Below are 15,522 nucleotides of genomic sequence, written 5' to 3' on the forward strand. Positions count from 1 at the left end.
TGAAGAAAAATAGGTACCAACCTACAATTACTTTTAACAGGTTGTCCTTGATAAAAAACTACAATATTAAAAGCAACTATTTCTTTTGTTTCTATTCCTAACAACTGTCGCTGTGAAAGCTTCTTAGGCAGTTTGATTAAATCATGGGCTAAAAATTTAGTATGACCCACTAGTTTCACTCTTTCCTGATCTTGTGGATTAAACAGCTTAAAACTGAGACAGAGGGGGAAAAAGGATGATTTCAGTGAGCATGCCAAAGACCACACAAAGAGAATAACCATGTGCTCATCATGTTATTTTCTTGTTTCAATTTTCTACCCCAGATTTGGTTGATTCTATTTGTAATGATATTAAACTGAATTAAAATTCAGGATAATTTTCACGAATATATATTTTTTCATTTTCAAATGGTTAGCAAAGAGGACCGGAAATATCTCATTTTACTCAAGGGACTTCAAAGTGGGGGAACAGATTTAGGGACGAGGCCACCAATTCTTCAGCCACTCAAAATATTAACAACGCAGTAAAGTGACTCTTTAAATCACTAAAGACATTTTTAAACTCACTCAAAATAGCAATGGTTCAACCTGCAAGGGAGCCTACAACTCAGTCTGTGGGACATGAATGTGAAGCACTTGAAGTAACGTCTCCCACTCCTCCTACAGATAATGAGCTGCACGGCCAAGGGAGTCACCCTCCAAGTAACACAAGTGATGGAGCCGGAAAGAATACCACCGTTCACAACGAATTCGACACTATTGTCTTGCCTGTGCTTTACCTCATCATATTTGTGGCAAGCATCTTGCTGAATGGCCTAGCAGTGTGGATCTTCTTCCACATTAGGAATAAAACCAGCTTCATATTTTATCTCAAAAACATAGTGGTTGCTGACCTCATAATGACACTGACATTTCCATTTCGAATAGTCCACGATGCGGGATTTGGACCTTGGTACTTCAAATTTATCCTCTGCAGATACACTTCAGTTTTATTCTACGCAAACATGTATACTTCTATCGTATTTCTTGGGCTGATAAGCATTGATCGATATCTGAAAGTGGTAAAGCCATTTGGAGACTCTCGCATGTACAGCATAACTTTTACAAAGGTTTTATCTATTTGTGTTTGGGTGATCATGGCTGTTTTGTCCTTGCCAAACATCATCCTAACAAATGGTCAACTAACTAAAGAAAATGTTCACGACTGCATGAAACTTAAAAGTCCTTTGGGAGTCAAATGGCATAATGCAGTCATTTATGTCAACAGCTGCTTGTTTGTGGCTGTACTGGTGATCCTGATAGGATGTTACATAGCCATTTCCCGGTACATCCATAAATCCAGCAGGCAATTCATCAGTCAGTCAAGTCGAAAGCGAAAACACAATCAGAGTATTAGAGTAGTCGTGGCTGTGTTTTTCACCTGCTTTCTACCATATCATTTGTGCAGAATTCCTTTTACTTTTAGTCATTTAGACAGACATTTAGATGAATCTGTACAGAAAATCTTGTATTACTGCAAAGAAATGACACTTTTCTTGTCTGCATGCAATGTGTGCCTGGATCCAATAATTTACTTTTTCATGTGTAGGTCATTTTCAAGAAGGCTATTCAAAAAATCAAATATTAGAACCAGGAGCGAAAGCATCAGATCGCTGCAAAGTGTCAGAAGATCGGAAGTCCGCATATATTATGATTATACTGATGTGTAGGAGTTAAAGGCCACTAGGCCTTCTCTTGCTTGTTGAAGTCAGTATGTACAAAATGTAAATAAATGTTCCTTTTCATTATCCTTGCTTCGGCCCATCAAAATATGCATAAACAAAGAATTAAAATGGTGTGAAATCCGGGTATAATGTGAAACTAGAACTGAAGGAAAAACATTAAGGCATATGAAAAAGGGAGGTAAACAAGGTAGCATGTGGCTGAGTGACAGGGTTCCAGACTCAGAGCCGAAGGAGCAGACTGCAGAGGCAGAAAAAGCCACGGCAAAGCCAGCACACAGCAGCAGCCGTATTCTAGGAACTGCTGTCGTCCTGAGGCCACTCCAGGGAGAAGAGATGGTACAGAGAAGAGAGCTCTATCCAGCCCTGAAGTTTAGGACGGGGAAAGAAAATGCTGCTTTCAATGTAGCTCATTCATTGCAGAAAACTGAGTAAACACTGACTACTGGGCCTTCTGTCATTCCATCTATAAATATGTAAGACATTTGGCCATCATCCCTTTGCTGTGTTTATTGAAAGAACTTGTGCAGTATAAGGGTAGGTAGGAGAAGGTTAGACTATATTTTTTAAGCAATGTATCTGGAAACATTGAATTCAATTAACTGATTTTAAATGTAGGCGATTTCAGAGAAAGAAAAATGTGACTGAATATTACAAGTAGGTCTTGTATGAAATGCTCTGAACTTAGAGTTGCCATTATCATACTCCTATTCTGCATTTAAATCCTGTGTTAAGGGTAGAAAAGAGATTATGGAAGCTCAGTTAATAATCAAGTTAATGTAGTTTACCAAAAAGCCATGTAATAGTCTTTATTTTAGAAAATTATTAGTAAACTAGTCTTCCCTTTAACCTTTATCCCACCTTAATAGTGATGTATTAGTTTAAAAAGATAACCTTAAGTTGAAGGATAGAGTTCAATAAATCAAGTCCAAAAAGTACAAGTAAGCTTTTAAATCTTAAAATATTTTCTCCCTAATCCCTCATTCTCTTCCAAAGCCTTCCACTGCTTGAGTGTTGCCTAAGTGCCTAATTTGTTGCTAACTCTGTATGAGAAGCTGGGGAAGCGTGAAAAGGAGAGGAGCGAAGGCACGTTCGCCAACAAAGGAGGACATTATGGTTTACAGAGACAAAGCATATACCGGTATATGACAGTACCATACTTTAGACTCTCTAAAACTGCCTGCAAAATTCTAAAAAGCTAAAGTGAGCAAAAACGAGGGCTCAAGAATACCTTAGCTAAATAATGATGACTCTTGGCAGGGTCAGAATTTGGAGAACGCTAATTACCTAGTGAGTAAGTTGGTTTTGGCAGAGAGGTTGGTAGCAGGGGGCGTTAAAAGAATTATCTGGGGATCTCCATCAAAATATCCATCTCTCCATCAAAATTCCCATTTGATAAATTCCAGGGCACTCCAGTACATGAATATACTTCGCTTGGTCATCTGAATAGCCACATCCTTCCCCGAACCATGTGGCACTAGCTAGGTTAGGATAGCCACATTTGACACCAACTAATATGAGAAGAGTTTGAAAGACTAACTTCTTTCTCTACCCTCTCCATAATGCCAAGGAAGAGTTACAGCTACCCTATACAAAGTGAAGGAGCAATACTGTGGCTGGAAAAATACCCTCGGTATAATGTGTCTTAGCCCATATTTCTCTCCACTATATCACGGCTCCCAAATAAAATGAAATCACTTACTTCACTGTGAGTATATATAAATATTCACATATAATTATGCACGGCAACTCTCAGAAATGAGCCATGTGTCTGAATACTACCAGATTTTTCAGAGCCTCCAAGTCTAGGTCTTGGTTTAAACGTTAAAAACCAAGACTTTCCAGCAACACTCTGGAAATATTTACATGTACACATATGTAGACAAACACAGAGCACGTGCAACTAGGACGAACGAATCTAGTACAACAAATGCCACTCAGCCCCTCAACCTATTAACTATTTTCAAAGGTCTTTAAAAAATCACCTCTTTTGCTTAATGTTCCTTCTACCCTAAACCAAAATATCTTCAATATCCTTGATGTCATCTATCAGTTATCACAATCTCTATGTTTTCCCAAAAGACTCAACCATATCATGTGTCTTCACATTTTTGTTGTTTATGCAGCTAGAGAAATAAATATGAGGAAATGAATATCAAACAGATCATTTAAATACTATTTAAAATAGTGCATCTCAACACAAACCAATACATCCTTTTTGATATATAGTTTGACATATTTTTAACACACTGATATAAAAGCCAGAGATAAAATCTACCTACACACACACACACACACACACACACACACACACGCACCTCACCTTGCACGTGTGGGACCATAAAAATAATGGTGCAAAGCTGAAAGTGTGCAAATTTTCTATTTAATAATGGAAAATTATTGTTCCAAAACCTTTAAAATGTAACATCAAAACATTAAAAACCTTCCTATTGTTGGTTACAAATGTATAAAGAACTGAAAAAATAGTAAATTTATAGCATTAGAAACAGAATTAAATTGTTTTACTTCTTTGTGTAAAAGAAAAGTTATTCAGAGTAGTTTGAACAGTGCTTGCCTTTCTCAGTGTATAACTAAGTATACAGAGTGAACACCTTTTTCTATGTCTTGTAAAACTGTCACACTCCTTTCTAAATTAGAATCAGTTTCCACTATTTTATCCTTTTACCTCCGAAAATTCCTTTAACGTGAAGTTTCTTGCCAGCATCATTTTCTCTGGAACATCTCATCCGTTTCATCAAAACCACTTATCTTGTTGATGCCGGTGGGTTCACCTTCACCAGGTTCCTCGGGCTACATACTTAGAGGTTCCATCCCTGTGAGCTGTCTCTTCTGTAATGCTCTTTACGTTTGGTTTGAATTTCACTCCCAGCATCACTACTTTTCATTTATTTGCTGCACTTTCATCTTTGCTGATCAACCCTCCCTTCCAATTATCCTTTTTTGTAGAATGACATGGGGTTATCATGGCAAACAAGGAAGCAACATAACTACACACTTTGCTGCCTGTGCATTAACTAAATAATGGATGTGCAGTGGCCCATCACCAAATGATTTTGAAAGAAGTGATGTGACTGGTCATTGATTGTGATGATGCAATGTGGATTATTTACAAGGTGAACTGTGAACTAGAAAACTAGCAGTGAAGTTTGTATTTTACGGACTTACACAGTTAATATACTGTGGTAACTGAAATATGAACCATGTTGCTGGGAGATCGGTATTATTGAACCAAATCATGGTAACTCGAATGCATGTATGTCAGAACTATAAAATCAAGGATTACCTGCATGTGTGTGTATGGTGAGTAAAATTATAACGTAAAGAAAAAATAGGGGAAGAAATTTATACTAAAATGATATGTGATTTAATATCAAATACTTAGGTACAACTACATGAGAAAAGATTCACTGATTTGACATGAAGTAGTCACATGCTTACATCGATATATAATTATATGAATTCAACAGCTACAAATGTTAACTTGAGACCAAAATGCCTCTTATACTGTTAACACTGGCAATGTGGCTTTCTATAAAGGTAAATTACTCTTGAGAAGTTTCCAAACAAAATAGAGTGTTTAGACAACAGCCACATTCATGGAAAAGTTTGGCTGGTGTATATTAAACCAGGAAAAATTATGTTTTATACACAAAATAGAATTAAATTGTGGGCGGAGGTATTTATAAACAGGTTTTCATACATCAGAAAATTTAATAAGCTACTTCTATGAGAAGCATAGGACAGACAATTCACTGTGCAAGACTTACTCATACTTTGCAGGGTCACCAAGCATCCACAAAAGATTGAGAGAAAAAAAAAACACTTCGGATGTGACAAACTGTCCCTTGGGGAGGTATTGCCTACACTGATAACCCTGATCTAGGTTCCTGAACCATCTGTGAACAGAGAGAAAAATGTGCCCAAGCTTTCAAGCGATACAGAAATCCAAGCCTCTAGATACCAATAAGACCTAAATAAATCTGTGGAGGAATATGGCATTAATCATAAATTAATAAATAAGACAAAAAAGTCTATTCCTACCTTTCCATAATTACATAAAAACTGTAAAAAGCATGTGATCTCTTAAGTCTATATACAAGCTTTATTAGATGCCTGCTTTTAAGTTTAATATATTCTCTGCGAATGTCATTTGAAAAGACAGCTACATATACCCCACAAATAGTCCTAATATAACAGGTTAAAAACAGACAAATAATGGTGATCATATCTTCTGTAATGTTTACCAGTCATGGTCCCAAGCACATTATGTATTTAAATTGTTTAGTTCCCACAACAGCCCTATGACGGATATGTATCCTATTATATTATTCCCATTTTACAGATGAGGAAACTGAGGCACACTAGCCAAGGGAATATGGCTAATGAGTAAGTGATGGTGGCAGGTTATGAGGTCTGGAAGTCCACGGTGCTACCTAGACTGCAACACATCCTCTCCTCACCCCATCCAAGAAAGCTCCTTACTCTTGAACTTAGTTAACAGCAGCATCATCCACTCAGATACCTTAACTGGAAATCCAAGTCACCCCCATTATCAACCTTGCACCCAATCCTGACAGTTAGCCCTCAGCAATGGTGGATAAGCCAGGCCTCTGCCCTGCTTGGCCCTGCACCTGGCTCAACTCTGACCTAGGACCAGGCTGTGAGATCTCATGGAAGAGCAAAGATTTGAGGGCAAGGCAGAACTGGACCCCTCTCACTGTATGATAGTGAGAGAAGAAAATAAATCACTGCCATGATTTTAACCGATGAAACTACTGCTTGAGCCTTGACTTTTCTGCTCCTTCCCATACTGTTTTAGTACTTTAACACTGACTGTTTTCTAATAAAATAAAAACAGCTAATGTTTACTGGGCACTCCCTCCACACCAAACACCATTCTCAGCAACAGACCTGTATTTACCCACTTTGTCCCCACACAAACCCCCGAGGAAGCACCAGCATTGCCCCACATTAGAGGTGAAGAGGTTAAGTCTAATTCCCAAGGTCACACAGTTCGAAAAGGCTGTTGCTGGGATCCTGACTCGGGCACCCTGTCTCTGGAAACTCAGGTTTTAACCATGGCTCATTATTAAAATGCAACGCATACCTCAAGGTTTAACTGATACTACCAAAACCCTTGCTAATTATTTGTTACCAAATGCTATTAACACAAATAAGCTATATCAACACTGCAAATAAGGCTGGGCTTGAAGTAGAGAAGTGCTCTCAGCCAAAGGCTTAATAATTTCTTTAATAAGCATGAAAGAGAACATTAAGTTAAGCCGATCAATCAGGCATATTTGATCATTTTATTCCCCCATAATTAGGAGGAGCATATAATTCATTTTCAAAACCTGGGTACTTCTGAGACCGAAAGTGTCACTTACTGACCTGGTACAACTGCTGTAAACTGGGACAGTGTGGGCAAACCGGGATATACAACCCCCACACTTAGACCACATAATAAAAGTTCATGTCTACATTAGGATTGTGCTGTCCATTAAACAGGCAGCTCACGGCAAAGAAAAAGAACTCAAGGAATCCAGCCATTTCATTGATCATCGATGAGAAGCTCCACTGCGAAGCTCCTTCCAGTGGATGCTGGATTAGCAGCTCTGCAGCACCAGCCACTAATGGATGCTTCCTGGGGGTGTGGATAATGGTTTCTAGGATAGTGCTAGTTGCTGATGTCTTTGTTCAATGCCACAAGAAAGAACCCAGCAAACAATATTTTTGTCTGCTTTTGCTTTCTGAAGGAATACATAATTTAGATTCTAATTTAAATTATTTTCTCTCTTCCACAAAAACCATCATGATTTATGTTTAACATCATTAACTACCAAGTACCAGCTTTATGACTGTTATGATTTTAACACATTTTAGGGAAGTAGGCTGCATTTGCACGTTCAGGGCCCAGCCCCACATGGAGACAACTGAACAAACAGGCTGGTCAAGAGGCAGAGCCGAGGCCACTGGTGTCAGCTACCTACAAGTACCACTTACAGGAAGTCTGTGATGCTCCTTCAAAGAGGCTGACAAGGCCCCACCCTGTTTGAGTGCAATATGGCTTCTGATTTGGCCTTCCTGTCATGATTAAGTCACACAAGTGTAACCACATGTCCTCACTGAACCCACCTTGTGGGCCCTGCAAATCAGAAAAGAGCAACAAGCACAGCTGTTCTTTGAGGACTGAAGACAGGAACCTGGTCTCATTGATTCTTCGTTCTGATTACGCCAAACAACTGGTTCATACAAAAGAGAATAAGAATCACTACTGAGCTCAGATTAATTAAAGATACATGAAGTTCTCTACAGCATTAATTGCTTAAAACCACAAAGAATTTCTCAGTCAGGCCACCAAGGAAATTATGTTGCCAAGGATAACCACAGAACCCTACATGATCGGAAGTACAAATGAGTGTGCGTAGTAAATATCAGTTTGCTGGACAAAGATCGATTCTACATACTTTCAAATGTGGCTTACTCTTTAGGTTAAAAAAAAAAAAAAAAAAAAAAAAGCTGCATGAGATCACCGCCAGCACTTCCTTTGACTTTAGTTAACCTCAGTGAAGTTCCCTCAAGTCTCAACATCACAAAACCTTCCCCAAACTTGCTAGCATACGCTCCTCCCACACATCACCACAGCATGAAGAAGCGGCATCTGTTTACCGGAACAACCCTGGGAAAGTTTATCTAATAAAAATGAAGTAATTCTCTTGGACATTCCTAAGTTTCATTCCAGCTCAAACTTCTCTCAATCACTTCTCAAGGCTCATTTTACTAACTTGTTCTAACGATTTACTAAAAAGCCGAGCAGTTAGGGCACTAAGTAAATAAACTGCCTTATAAAGCAATGTTCTATCCTCTAAGTTACCCGTCCTAAAGTGAATCACTATGCAAGTTAGGGATTTGGATACCTACAAATGGAACTCAAAGGTGTGCAGATACAAGTGGTTAGACAATTTAATAAGCCAGGACATGACTGTATTTAAAACAATTCACAGTCCTTGTTTTCAATTTAATTCCATCATCTCACATACCTTTACCTACAGAACCAGAGTATACACTTGTGGGACATTTTCGGCCTCTCTCATATATTGGTAACATACAGCCACTCAACAAACATTTTTGAGTGTCCACTATGGTAGTGGGCACTTGGAATATCAAAATAAGCCAATAAGGACAGCCACTGCCCATGTTAGGTGGGCATGATGTAAAAACAGGCCATGGGGAAAGAACACTGATACCACAAAGGTATCAAGAACACTTCCAGAGGAAGTGATAGCTGGGGCAATCCTTGAGAACAGATGGGCGCAGAATAAAGATAATGAGAAATGATATATTTTAGAGATTCAGCATCTTTCCAAAAAAAAAAAAAAATACGGAGAAGAGGAAACACTGATCTGAAGTTTTGTTGTTTTTACGACAGTTAAAAGTTTCAATTTTTCCTATAACCAAACCACCCTGAACAAGGTCAGCTCACCGAAAAAAAAAAAAAAAAAGACAAAGAAAACAAACAAACAAAATAAGCTTCAATTTTGGTTGTTTGCCAATAACACTGACTGATAGTCACTCCTCTGATTCCTAAGTTAAACCCAATCTAATACTAGCAACACAGAAAATCTGTTTGAACACTTCAACTAATTAGGACTAGATATTCAACTCATGACTCAACGTTAGCATCTACCCCAAACTCAGGGGTTTTTTTACCCCTCAGCACCTGGTCTTCCTAGGTGGTGCCCCATCCAAGTACTAACCAGGCCCGACCCTGCTTATCTTCTGAGATCAGACAGGATCAGGCTTGTTCAGGGTGGCATGGCCATAGACCAAACTCAGGTTTTAAAAGTAAGCTGTCTACGAAATACATAAATACGGGGCATATCAATTCATTTTATAAACTGTTACTCTGTCAATCTACCAGAAGGTGGAGATATTGTACTCCAGACGTTTCTCTCTCCTTTATCTGTGTTCAACTGCTAAAGAATTCCTGTGCCTGTCACTCGTTGATAGAGAAGTTAAAAAAAACCGCATTATTTTACAATTCAGTGGCTAATTATGTTTTAATGACATAATTCCTGCGACTCTCCTCCACTACTCTAAATCAGTGCACTAACCTTGTAGGATTTAATACTTCATATAGAGAAACACAAAAAGGCACATTTGCACTGAAAGTTTTCTAATAGAAAACACTTTTTAAAGCACATCTTCAATTATTTTACAACAAAGCTCAAAAAAATGACATACTGAATTAGGAACACTTCAGCATGACAATTAGAATCCTCTACCTAATGCCCCACCCACCTCTGCTGACTTTCCCTACATCGTGCCTTTGGTAACACCTTTATTTTAATCCCAGAGTGACTTTCAACCAATATTAACACTAAAAGAGTAGTCTGTCTAATAAGAACTATTTCAGATATTACTTCCTTCATAGATCCTTTTAGAGGGCAACTTCCCAGCTCACTTCCTTTAAATATCTCTGTATCTTCATATGTTTATATTGAGCCTTGTACTAAAATCCTGTGCCTTTATCCCAATATATTTCTTAATGTCCAGTGGACTCTTGTCTGCAGCCACACACATACACTACCCCCCACGCTCCCTCCACACACACACACACACTTATGAAATCACTTGTCAGCAGTCTTCTTTTAAAAAAATGATTTTTTTCATGGTGTAACCCAGTAAATAGCTCCTATGGTTAAAATAAATTCATTGAAAATGTTCAAATCTATCAAAATGTTCATCAGTAGGGACTGATTAAATAAGTTGTAGACTACTACAAAGTCATGAAAATAATGAATGAGGTATATCTATACAGGGCTACCTTGAATAAGTCAGAGACAGCAAGTGGAGAAAAAGCAAAGTGCACTAGTGTCTTATTATCCAATAAAGCAAATGGGAAAAAAATGTGATGTGACTATAACAAAGTTTTTGTACTTACTTAAAAAAAAGAGAGAGATTTGGGGGAAAGAAACAAAACAGAAAATTTACAGAACACCAATAAGTAGGAAAACCAACTCTAAGGGCAGCTGATGACAGGCTGGATGGGAACTAACCAGAAACAACAACAGACATGTTTGGAGATTACGTGTGTTAAACTCATTCTATTTGTAGTATGAATACACAAGGGATGTTTATATATAACCAGACTTATTACCGACAGGGCAGAGTCCAGCCTGGAAGCAATACTGGAGAAAGTAAATGTGTGTCTGTGAGCATGTGTGGTGGACCGGGGTGGCGGTCATACTGCGGGTATGCAGAGGGTTCTGAGGAAAAGATTAATCGGGTTGAAATCCCATAGTACTTTAATCTAAGGGTTCCACAAAATAAAATAGGAAAGGGTTGAGGGAGCATAGAACTATTGAGTATGAATCAAAACATCACAGAAAAAAACAAAACACTGATCATTTTAGCTTTTTCCTCCTTTTGGGGGAAGGGCACAGTAAAAATCCTGAAAGCAAAAACATGTCCTCTATTTTAAAATTTTTAATTATTTTCTATTATTATCACCATTATTTTATTACTTTATATATTGAGGCTGGTATCTGGCTGTTATAAAGCCAAGTTGTGTTGCTAAACATCATAACAAAATATCTAATTTTAAAAATACATGAAGATATGACAGTTTGTCAGGATAAAATGATTTTGCAAATATTAGTAAGATGTTTATTTCCAATTCTAATAGAGAAAAATGTGTACAAGCTAATCTTTGCATTTAAGCATATCCACAAAATAACAAAAAATACAAAATGGTGCCAGAGCTGATTTTAAATTCTGCACTGAAATACGTCTGAGTCATTCACGAATATGTCCACCCATTGATTCCATGCGTTCACAGTCAGATAGCTGGGGCCAGTTTTTTAAAACCTGAGTGATAGGTGAGGTGCATAAATAAAAAGAGTCCACTCCAGAGACTTTCCTGCTGAGGAGAGAAACAACAGTGTAAAAACAGATTTATATCAATCACTGACATCCAGTAGGAAAAAACATCTAAGAAAATCAATGAAATATAAAACTAAATGCCTCAGAAGAAGACAAATATCATTGTTTTTATTCCATTAGCCCCTTTTGATATTCTTCCTTCCTTAGTTTCATGTCATATGTGGTTGCTCTAGCCTTACTCTTTCTCCCTATGAATCTCTCTTATCATTATCATCACCCTACCAGTACTCTGATCATCAAAATTTCTGCTCTCAGGACACAGGTCTGCATGGCTATCCAAAGCTATGGTAATAACTGATAAGGAGATAAGGCGGTTGCAGTGAGCTGAACAAAACAGGTTGGAAGGTAGGGCATCTGCCAGGAAAATAAAAGTTCCTCCATGGGTTTGTTGTAAGAGTGGAGGTTCCAAAATAGGAAGGCAGGCATGCTCACACCTGGCCACGTCTCTGAAATATCTGGACACTTCTGAAAACATATATTCCTGAGCCAAAAACACAAAGATTCTGATTTGGTTCATTTGAAGCAGGGTTCTGGAATCTCTCCAGGTGATATTCATGGCCAGTCATGCATATAAACAAAGACCTTAAAAGAGTCAGAGAGAACTGCTTCAGAGTCTCCAGGCAAGCAGTGGGCACAGAAGACCATCCAGAGGCTTGGAGGGGAAGAAGCAGCAGCCCCAGGCGTTTCTCTTAAAAGTCTTCCAAACGTGGAAAGAGAAACCATAAGACCTGCCCTTGTCCACCAATTAGTAAGGTTCTATAGCCAAAAACTCTACTAACGCAGAGAATGTCTTGACACCTGCAATCCTGAGAACACAAGATGAACAGATAATTCACCAAGTTCTTCCTGACTATGTACATGTTCATCCTCCCTAAGTTCAAGGCAAGTACAACCTTAACCACCAATTCTACCACTTGTCTGAGTATCTAGTCATTATCATCTGTACCATTTCATTTGCCTGTCATCACTCTCTTTAAATGTCTCATATCAGATTAAAATTTTATGTATACATACAATCTTAATGAAAAATTACAATTTATCTGTGTAACCCACTCTCAGATGCTTGATGAGTTAATGAATCAGTACTCACTGTTCATCTGGTTGTTAAGAACAAGCCACTGGGTTGGAGAAGAAATACTTAACTCTGAATCTTAAAACCAGCTCCAAAGTCCACTCCTTCTATCTCCTAGCTTGGGGAACTTAGCTAAATTTTCTTAAGCTCTATTTTCTCATCTGCAAAAACAGAAATAGTTGACCGACAATAGTTCCTAGGGAGACCCTCTGTAAAAGGAGATAATACAAAGAAAACAGCTCCTCTATCACATATATGAGAGTATGTGGGTTTTGATTCAATCCTTTTGGTCAAATTGGGTTTTCCTTTTGAGTTCCCCAGCAATCCATTCTCTATCTTTCTTGCCCTGCAACTTGCCGTTACAACTATAAAACAGAGGCCACAGAGGCAGGCAACCAAAATGGCGTAGATGATAGAGGCTCTGTCCATCTCTCTGGCGACCGAATCAAAATTGTGACAGAAATAAGGAGCAGCAGCAAGGAAAAATCGTGTAGAATCTAGATAAACAAGCCATACAACGAGGGAGAAATCCAAGAAAGCACCCTGAAATGGCAGAAGGTATGACAGGGCAAGGATGCAAGACTCCCTGGTCCTGAGAGCTGAGATGAAGGCTGCAGTATCGGCAGACTCCTCTTAAAGGGGTCGTGTCCCCGAGAGGGTTTTTCTGGTGACAGACCTGCTCGCTCTGAGCACCAGTGCCTATTCAGCTGAGTGCAGGGGACACCACGGACTTACAGAGAGACATTGTAAGAGTAAGGGTCGAGGCGAGGCAAGACTTGCTATGGTACAGAAGTGCCAGCGGTATCCACTGTTACCTGTTGGGCCTGCCCCGCTTCTCAGTGAGCAGACACAGTGCCACCACAGCCGTGACATCATCAAACTAGATAACTGAGGTTGCTCCGCACAGAGGATTCCCTGAAACCGCGCCTCGCCCAACTCATGGCCCCACCCAAACCACATCCAGGTGTATCCTCAGCGAGTCAGGTGCTCCTTGCTGTGCAGCGCCTAGACTCACCCTTGAAACAGCTGGCCTGTTTCTAGTGTGGCCTTTTGAGGTAACTATAAGCACAGCATTGGTGGATTGCTTGCTGAATCTTAACAGGTGGCCCCAGAGGGGCAGAGGCTTTGGCTAAATTTGGCCTGCAGCTGAATCCTTCTCAGGACTGTGCCACTACACCTACTTCACAAACCCACACTAATAAGACGCGGAGACTTAGGAGCTTTGCTTAGTACACAAAAACAGACACAGAAAGGCAGCCAAAATGGGAAGACAAAGAAGCAGAAACCATATGAGAGAACAGAACAGAGATCCAGATATAATGGAGTCAAGTAATCTAACAGATGCAGAGTTGAAAACACTGGTTATGAAGATAACTCAATGAACTTTTGGAAAGTGTAAATAAATTCAGTGAGAACTCCAACATAGAGATAAAATACATAAAAATGGAAATGGAAATTATAAAAGTGAACCAGTATGAAATAAAGGACACATTATCTGAGATGAGAGCTATATTAAATAGAATAAACAAAGGAATAAACAGAGTGAATAAAGAAAAGGCTCAAATCCCCTATCTAGAGGACAGGAAAACCAAGGACACTCAATCAGAATAGCAAGAGATAAGATGCCAAGACTATAAAAATAATTAAGGAGCATATGGGACACTATTAAGGATTCAAATATCCGTCTGATTTACATAACTGAAGAAAATCAAGATGTTGAACAGCTGTTTGAAGAAATAATGAAGGAAAACTTCCCTAACCTGGTGAAGGAAATGGACATTAAACCCTAGGAAGCTCAGAGAATTCCAAAAATCAGAGATCCAAAGAGGCCCACACCAAGACACATCATAATTAAAATGCCAAAGGTTAAATACAAAGAGAGAATCTTAAAAGCAGCAAGAGAAAAGCCGTTAGTTACCTACAAGGGAGCACCTGTAAGACTGGCAGCTGATTTCTCAAAAGTATGCAGGACAGAAGGGCTTGGCAAAAAATATTTGACAGGATGAAGGCCCAAGCTCTATAACCAAGAATAATTTATACAAGAAAGCTATCACTTAGACTTGAAAGACAGATAAAGAACATCCCAGACAAAAATAAGCTAAAGGAAATTTTCTCCACCAAGCCAGTATTACAGGAAATGTTGCAGGGACTTCTTTAAGAAGAAAAAACATGTATCAAAACAGGAATAAAGAATGGTAATAACTACATTCCTATCAATAAGTACCTTAAATGGAAAAGAATTAAGTGCTTCAACCAAAAGAGTGGATGAATGGAAAGAACAATTTGGTGACAGATAGAGGGGAAGGGGATTTGGGAGGCTGGGAGTATGAGGTAAAGGGTTAAAGAAGTACAAATTAGTAGCTGATGGATGGTCACGGGGATGTGGAGCATGCCACAGGGAATGCAATTAGCATGAGAACACTGGCTATGTGTAGGGTCAGGGGAGAGAGAGAACAACTGGAGCAATCATTTTATGAAATATATAGATGTCTAACCAATGTACTGTATACTTGAAACTAATTAAAATAAATAAATTAAAAAAAAAAAAGAGGCCACAAAATGGCTTCCTATAAGCCAAATATAGTGCATGATCAGGTTTTGTTTTGGCCCACAAGAAGTTAGGCATTCATGAAGTTGAAAAGTATTTGATTTAGATAACGTGCAACATCAGGAGAAACCTGCAAGTGCAGTTAAGAGCACAGGCTCCATGAGCTACTCTGCCAGGGTCCAAATGCTAGCTCTAGGAGTTGTCGACCCAACTTAA

General features: G+C 38.8%; 2 protein-coding genes and 1 pseudogene across 9 annotated transcripts in view; 1 reads left to right on the forward strand and 2 right to left on the reverse strand.

The window, feature by feature from the left end:
- Window positions 1-15,522, reverse strand: part of MED12L (mediator complex subunit 12L) — a 307,612-nt gene that overhangs the window by 126,110 nt on the left and 165,980 nt on the right. The gene's annotated exons all lie outside the window — the stretch shown is intronic.
- GPR87 (G protein-coupled receptor 87) lies at window positions 504-1,791 on the forward strand. Its single transcript, XM_016156461.2, has one exon. It carries the CDS (start codon window positions 578-580, stop codon window positions 1,706-1,708), a length of 1,131 nt encoding a protein of 376 aa, XP_016011947.2. The 5' UTR covers window positions 504-577; the 3' UTR covers window positions 1,709-1,791.
- On the reverse strand, window positions 9,450-9,568 carry LOC118602486 (annotated as a pseudogene).

This window comes from Rousettus aegyptiacus, unplaced genomic scaffold (genome assembly GCF_014176215.1).
Source record: "Rousettus aegyptiacus isolate mRouAeg1 unplaced genomic scaffold, mRouAeg1.p scaffold_m13_p_4, whole genome shotgun sequence".
Lineage (NCBI taxonomy): Eukaryota > Metazoa > Chordata > Mammalia > Chiroptera > Pteropodidae > Rousettus > Rousettus aegyptiacus.